At 29.8% G+C, this 8,341-nt stretch overlaps 1 protein-coding gene across 1 annotated transcript; it reads right to left on the reverse strand.

The window, feature by feature from the left end:
* Window positions 1–661: 661 nt before the first annotated feature.
* Window positions 662–8,341, reverse strand: LOC145327767 (uncharacterized). The gene is made up of 5 exons (XM_080171323.1): window positions 8,248–8,341; window positions 7,684–7,746; window positions 6,875–6,939; window positions 6,379–6,463; window positions 662–1,855 (listed from the first exon to the last, which is right to left on the reverse strand). The coding sequence occupies exons 1-5, from the start codon at window positions 8,307–8,309 to the stop codon at window positions 1,744–1,746; spliced, it is 387 nt and encodes a 128-aa protein (XP_080027449.1). The 5' UTR covers window positions 8,310–8,341; the 3' UTR covers window positions 662–1,743.

Below are 8,341 nucleotides of genomic sequence, written 5' to 3' on the forward strand. Positions count from 1 at the left end.
TATGTCTAGCATCGTATAATATCCAGCTTTCTACGAATATAAAAATGTACAATCATAAGATTTAAACCAGTTTTTTTAGCCGGTGCCTTCGGAACGTAGTCGCTCTTGTTTGTCTATCATTGAGTTGTTATATCCAAACATAATTAGTTTTATTAAAGCACCAGGTTTCAAGTTTTGGTGATTTAATACCATGAAAAAAAATAAGTGACACTGACTATACAATATAGAGTGGTCAAATATTCTTCATGGTTAAATACTTTTAAACCATTCAAAGCCGTCCCAAGATGGCTGTAAATTCTTGTTTTTTCTCTTGGTAGTTTGAACATAAAAGTCGTATTCCTAATGAAAATATTTTGAAAATTTATACTGAAATTCAACAGTTTTTAAAGTCTCATTTGAATCATGTTACTCAAGTTTTAGATAGAATCATAGTACAGTTATTTGTCGCAGCATCAGCTTTCCGCGGATATTAAAATGAAAAATTAAAACATTAAAACCCCTCGGGGCTAACAAAACTGGATTTAATTTCAGTATTACTGTCAACATATTCTAATCCAGAAGATATTATTCGGTTTCTAAGTCATACTGGAAAGTTTTATCAACTTTTTTTGCTGCGCTACCTATGATCATTATTGTCCTTATAAAATAATAAATAAAACTATTATAATTATATAAATATATTTGTAGATAAATATTACTACAATATTAAATCTTACAATCTATGATATGTTCCTGTATGATATGATTTGGAAAATAAAACATTTTAGCAATAATTATTAAATGAAAATAGATTTTTTGAGCTTTGGAAAAGATTTCATCTAAAAGATTTTTTAAACATTTTTTGGATATGATATTCTCTTGTGCTTTTGAGCTTTGAAATGTTTGTAAATATTTCTTAAAGTGAACGTTAACTTTAAAATTAAAACATAGCTTTATATATTGTGTTGTTTTGCTAAGATATATCTTGAAGTTTTTTTCTTATTAAATATAATATTTACTATAAGCTACAGTAAAACAGTGCTTTTTTACATGAAACTGGTAAATTTTTATAGAATGCAATGAGAATATATTTAGATATACTAATAGTATAAAATCACTTTTATGACTGTAATAGTCTTTTATATATTTACAATTAATTTTTTATTGGAAGTTAAGATATGTTGTTTCATATTAGGTTAGGATATTTCATTGCTAGGCAAATTAAGCAATGCGGCATGATACCAACGATATAACTTAGGTTTTATCATTAAAAAAAATCCAAGAATTTAATATCTAAAATAATAATTTTGATTTTAATTTATTATTATGAATATATCTAAATACCCAAATTTGCCTAGCAAACTAAAAATATCCTTAGATAATAGTCAGAAATATTTTTTTTTCATTCAGAATGATAAATGACATAGGATACAACTGTACAACAACCATTTAATTTAGATTGGTCGGTCGATATGGGGTAGGTAAAGCTAAGCTTGGTTTTCCCAAAACAACGGTTATGCTCCTGTAAGGTTTAAGCCTCTAGGGGCTTGGTTGTTGTTAATTTTTGAAGACCCATGTGGGTGGAGTCTTCAGTCTAGAACCAAGGTTACAATTGGCTGTTTATTACATTAGTCCCCAGTGTATTACGTTTTATTATTCGTTGGCTTAACAACTTTGTGAACTTTTGTTGTATTTGATAGGTGTTTCAAGTTAAATGTCCAAACGTTTCAACCACTAATTATAATCTACTCAAGTATCCCATATCTAGAACATGGGAGCAGACAGGCTGGTATAATCAGGTGATTGTGTGGATTTCTGCTCCTCTGTCAGGAACTTTTCTTCACGTTTATCCTCTTCTATTTGGAACTCAGGACATCTGAAATGGATAATTCTATAAATTTTATATTTCATTAAGAACATGCATGCCCATAAATAGAACAGCATTATAAATGAACAATATTTGATTTTAAAATTAACAGAAAATAGTATATTACGCTTTGAAGCCAAAAACTGGATTTAGCGTATTAAGACTTCACTTATTATGTTATGCCAAACTGTCCTAGTAATCACCATAAACATATAGGCATGAGTATGAATTAATAAAGTAAATAATAATTTTTTTTAATTAGGGTGTTTGAAACAAAATTTGGATTATAGAGTTGATATGCTTTCTAAACTCACCATGAAAAGATTGAAATTTTTACATACCTAAATAAACGATTAGAACTTATCGTAAAAGACGGACGGACAGACAATAAATAAACCAAAGATTCGCTGTTTAAAAATCAAGGAACAAATTTGTACTTGAATGAACTATTTCTTTTAAAAAGATAATGTATTTTACTTCCTTAAGAATTTCCAAACTAAAAATAAGTACAGAAAATATTTAGTTTCTCATTAAATAGCACAACAATGAATGAAAGTATTTTTTGCAAAAATGTCAAAAAAAATGGATAAAGTCAGAAGTGTATTTTTCAGGTGTAAGGAAAAAATTGGGCCATTTATTACACTAGTCACTAGTTAAAGAAAGTTTTCCTATTCGTTGGCCTTAACAACTTTTGGGACTTTTATTAATTTTGATTGTCCAAAGTTGAGTGTCCAAATGTTTTAACCACTAATTATAATCTACAGATGGGGTATTTTTGTGTATCATTATTGGAGATATACATCAATTTAACTTCCATTGTCTTATCCCTTTAGATCCCTGCTTTTCTGCTTTAACATTAAGATCTCAATTATACCAAATTGTTTCCTAATCATTGAACATTGCTTTGTAGGAAAGCCATGTGTAAGTTCAACTGTTATTATTAATATTTGTAAAACATTCAAATGATATATTTGATACATATTAGAGTTTCTTTCTAAATTGAAACTATACCTTTTATGTTGATAAAATTACAGCAAAAATGTGTTTTTTTTTGTAAAATGATAAATAAGATAGTTTTGCTTTTTGTACGCCATTTGTACGGTATTTGCATTGTAATACAAAAATGATAAAAGTACTTGCATTGAAAAGTAATCAAAACTTTTTTTAGAAGCGCTGATGCTCTACAATCAATTTTGTTCCGCCTGAAACTGTATTGGATTTTATGAGAAAAAAAAGATTTCTTAAAAATAAACTAAATTACTAGCTAGAATATTAAATTAAACTATTTTTATATGATTTTCCCTAAAAGCTTTTGAAAAAAATGTAAATATCATAGAAAATATTTTTATACAGCAATAATTTCTCTTTTAAAATTTTACTACTGTTATGATTTAATAGTAGGGATAGGACAATGGCTAATAGATTGAATTACATTCCCAATAATGATACACAAAATTACCCCTTCTGTAGATTATGATTAGTGGTTGTATTGTAACGCTTAAACACTCAAATTAATTAATCAGCCAATCAAGATTCATTAAAATCCTCAAAGTTGTTAAGCTAACGAATAAGAAAATGTATTTATAAAACTTTGGGGACTAGTGTAATAAACAGCCCATTGTCCCCTATCTCAATTAATTATCTTTGTTATTTTGAATGTAAAAAAAAATAAAGTTCTGTTGATAGAGGGTGCAATTACGTTCGAAATAATAATTTAAATAATAAACTTATGGATCGATTTGAAGATAAATAAATTAAAAAGGTATTTATATAGATTAGATGAAACTTAACTGGAACTTTTCGAGAAGGAGCATATCTGAAAGTTTATCTGCTATCTGTAGTCAGAATACTTTAATTTTCATTAAGTCAGTTTTTGTTTTGTTAAATTCCCTTTTAACATCTCTTCAAATTAGCATTAAGCAGTTTCCTATAAGTGCCGAGTCGAGAACAGAAACCCCCCCCCGCACCCCATATTTAGAAATAAATTGAAAATATGGGGTGGATAGATTTCTTATATTTGTTTAATACTTTAATTTAGGTTATATTAGGAACTAAGTATACCTAATGTGATTTACTCCCCTCCTTTTTTTCAATAAATTTACAAATAAAAAAGAGGTTTAGTGATCGCTAGGTACTTTGAGGGGGCGCACCTAGTATTTTTGGTGAAAGTGCGGCTTTGTTAGTGTAGGACAATTTCATCTTGTATAATTATAACCTTATATAAAAGTAACAGAATATTTGTGTGTCTTTAGCTTAATACTTCGCTCGCAGCTGGGTCGCCTTGAATCTGCTTTATAGTGAAGCTCCTTATAGGTCCTGTGAAGGTTTATTCTGGTGTGTGTTTTATAACCGCCAAAGCCCTACCCCCCTCACCACCAAATAATAAAAGCATTGGATACCCCCCCCCCCTTCATCAAGTGCTTCTAGAGGCATCTAGGGGCGTAGCTGCTAGTACATAATATGGTAAATATATATTAAACTCTTCTTTTTATGCACCATTTTCACATGAAACTTAATTAATGAAAAGTAAATGGATTTTAACAATTAGTGCATTAAGTTTAAATCAATTTCTAGAACACAATTTTTAAAATTATTGTTTGGTAGCTAGCGAGAAATGTGTCAGATATTCAACACTATAAACTACTAATGGTATGTCCAACCGACGTACACCAAGCCTAATAAATTTCACTCAAAATAAGATTAAAAGACATAAACAACCTTGAAATAAAAAATATTTCTCTGCTGATTTTTAAAATCTTGTTATACAAGTTTTTGTGTTTTTATTCTTTTTTGTTGTAAAAACATTTCCAAGAAATTTTTAAAAAACTTTATAATTTGGGTCTAACAAACACAACTGAATAAATTGTAGAGTGTTTTTATTTTTATTTTTAACAGTATAATGTGTTTTTTATTGTTTATTCAAAAGCTACGTTACTCAATACTCATGACTATAATTGCCCTTGTTGTGTTGCAATAAATACACAAAAAGTTTGTTAACAAAAATATGTTTCCATTAAGGCGTCAGGAAAAAAAACTTTATTTACATTTTGTGGTTGATAAAAAAATATTCTTTTTGTTTATGCTTTTTAGAACGAAACCACAAAAAAAACTTTTTGTGTATTTTAGCATTAAAAAGATTTGAGATTAAGGATACTTTTTAGAAAAGTGAACAGCAATATTAAGTTATCTTACAAAACAAAAAGATATCTCCAATACACAAAAAATTCGACGAAGTTTCTGGTAAAAGTAAAATTATATTAATTAATCAATAAATTTGTTTTGCGTAATTTTTCCTCTTCTAAATTCTTTTAAAGAGTTTATATGTTAATTGTATCTTATTGTATTATTATGAGAGTGTGTTAGCAAATTTGGGCTGTTTGATGTATGCTTCAGGACAGCAAAAAGAGACAGCATTAGTTAATGCATTTGCTTCAGCTATAATTTAAATTTTTACTTAAGCAGGGGGGAGGGAGGTATAATGAGGTATAAAATTTGCAAACAATTGTTCATCACTTTACACTATAAGACTTTTTTCAGCTTTAAGATATTGTTTTAAAAAACTGTTCTGATAAGGTAAAAATTAAGGCTAGTGGGTGCCCAAAACTTATTTAATGTTCTGATTTTTTTGTTGAGTGTTCATTGACTTCTCTCCCCATTGTCTTTTGTATACCCCCTAAAGGGAAATTTTATGGAAAACTACCCTTCAACCAAATCCCGGCCTAGAAAAGTGCACACACAATCCCCTTCCCTCCCCCCCCCCCCAACCGCTTTTTATGTGCACGCTAACGTACCAGGGAGGGAGGGGTCATTGAGCTGTTTATTACACATGTCCACAAAGTCTTATAATAATGTTTTTTTTCTTGTTGGCTTAACAACCTTGGGAACTTTTATTGAATTTTAATTGGTTGGTTTATTTTGATACAGAATGGGTAATTTGTGTATCATCATTGGGGATATACATCAATTTATTGACCATTGTCTTATCCATTTAGATCCCTGCTAATGTAGAAAATTGTTGCTGGGTAATAAACAAATTTATTTTGCATAAAATAATAAATACCCATCATTTTATCATTTCAAGCTTTGCATTAAAGTTATTAGAATTTATACTTTTGCTAATGAAAAAGTAAGAAGCCCAACCAAAAATGCAAGATTAATTGTTTGTTTCCATGCTGAATAACATATTTTAATCTTATCTATCTATACATCTAACTGTGTATCTCGCTTTCCATCTATTATTTATCTATGTATTTATTTATCCATCTACTTGCGGCTAAACCCCTAGCATCTAGGGGCTCTGTATTCAAAGGGGTAGGAAAGGACCGAAAAATAGACTAAAACCGTCCCAACTTTCTTATTTAAATATGATATAGCCTAAAACAATCCCTGGACCTATGTGAAGCTTCCGTGAAAAAGTGAACTAAATCGGATTAGTAGATATAAAAATCTTAAATTCTATCTATGTATCTATCTATCCATCCATCTAATATCTATCCAACTATCTCCACAATCTATCAATCTATCGATCTTACTTGATTAATAATTGATATGCTTCATGTATATCCTGTAAATGTTCCGTCATTCTCGGAGGTCTATCTGGATCTACAGCCTTTTTACCTGGAAAATAAAAATATCACGTGGTTTCCATCAAAGGGCCTAGTCGAACACGAAACCCTTCCAGCCTTTTATTTAGAACAAAATAAAGAGAAAACAGATAGATAAACTGAATAGCTGAAAAAATGACTTGCACGTATTCACTCCTTCTATAAGATTCTCCTTTACAGTGTAGATCATCATAAATCCTGGAAAAGGTTAATAACCAATTTGGAGGAAGGTACTAATTTCCAAAGTGAAATTGCCCCTAGAAAAAATATCCCACATCAAAAAAAATATTTTCTCAATATTTATTTTGTAAAGCAAACATTTTACGTAATGGTGTTCAATTCACTACCACTACCACCACCCGCCCCCTATCACCCTAAAGGCTGTAAGGATGTAGCCGCCAGTAATAGTAATGAATAATGATACCTTTTGGTAGTTTGACATTCAATGAATCGTGCATGGTACTCACAAAAGCCATATCTAGATCGGCCCTGAAAAAATTTATAATTAAAAAATATTTTTTTGTTTCTTCTTATACAAGAGCTGCATTACATGCAATTTCACTCCAGGTGCCTAGTTGAGCATAGAAACACCCCCATATTCCATTTAATTTGAAATAAATTGAAAATAAGAAGGAGATTTTTTTTCTGTTTTAACTTAGGTTAGGTTAAGTTAGATTATATTGGGTACAAGGTATTAACGCAAGTAAAGTCTTCTTATTTTCAATTTATATTAAGATTAGGAGAAAATGAGTCTCTTTGCTGGCTAGTTACTTTGAGTGAAAGCACCATGTAATTTATAATGGCGATAAATTTAATTACCAAATAAATATTTTCCCTTATTCATCACTTGCAATCATTATATACAAGTTTTAAATTTGAAGTAAAATTATGACTTTTAGACATTAACAAAGCGCTTAACCTTCAACGTCGAATTTAATCAATTTAATCCTGAGGGAATGGACATAAAATTTAATTAACATACCCAATGATGAGAAACAAAATTACCTCTATTGTATATTTTAATTATTAGATGAAAATTTTAGACGTTTCTAGTTTTAGAATAAGAACAATCTAATTAAATCATTCTAATTTAGATTTATGAGAGTTAACAAAGTCTAAATTCTCTAGATGATCATTAACAAATCGAAGGAGAATAGCGCCCTTAAGAGGTAAAGTATCAAGCCTTCTTTGTTAGAAAAAGAAAAACAGTTGTTTTAAAAATGTAAATAATACCTTTGAAGGCTTCTGATGTTTTTTGTGCCGATACTGATACCAAGCTTCGATAGTGCTGAAGTTCTAAAAAATATTATTGATTTATTAAGATTGTAGCGACTGTGCCCTTTGCATCAGAGGCTTTGTATTCTAAGCGGTAGGACTGGGACGAAAAATACCCTAAAATCACCCTAAGAATTAAATCTTGAAATCAAATAGCGTAAAATCATCTTAGGGCATATATGAAGCTTACCTTTCATAAAGAATGTAATATACATTACTTTAATTATGTATGGAGAATAAACAATAATTTAGAGAAAATCTGTGAATTTAATGGATAATATATGGAAAGTGTCATGTGTGACGTCATAAAAATATGTCTTTTATTCATCTCTTTTTTTCGGGGATTTCCTTTCCCAAGTTTCCTCTCATCCTTTCTTTTTAGGCATATCTTTATGACGTCACACATGACACATGACACTTTCCGCTGTTCCAATTTAATAAATTCCACACGACTAAATTTCCTTCTGTTTTATAGAATCGTAGTCATACAGATATTAGAAGCGTCGCTGTTATACAACTTACTTTGGGTCCATGCCGCCCTTCCCCTTGACCACTCTGTCGGGCATGACGGTTTGAAACGGCATGATTTTGAGTAGATTTTACTGGGAACTAAAAA

The sequence above is a fragment of the Acartia tonsa genome, chromosome 9, assembly GCF_053477335.1.
Source record: "Acartia tonsa isolate MP-2025a chromosome 9, ASM5347733v1, whole genome shotgun sequence".
NCBI lineage: Eukaryota > Metazoa > Arthropoda > Copepoda > Calanoida > Acartiidae > Acartia > Acartia tonsa.

Excerpts from the sequence above, each read along its gene's own strand:
- LOC145327767 (XM_080171323.1), bottom strand. The coding sequence starts at position 8,309 with ATGCCGTTTCAAACCGTCATGCCCGACAGAGTGGTCAAGGGGAAGGGC. Across the intron at positions 7,747-8,247 it reads AAGGGCGGCATGGACCCAAA|AACTTCAGCACTATCGAAGC; the intron begins GTAAGTTGTATA and ends AATATTTTTTAG. Across the intron at positions 6,464-6,874 it reads GAATGTCAAACTACCAAAAG|GTAAAAAGGCTGTAGATCCA; the intron begins GTATCATTATTC and ends TTTATTTTCCAG.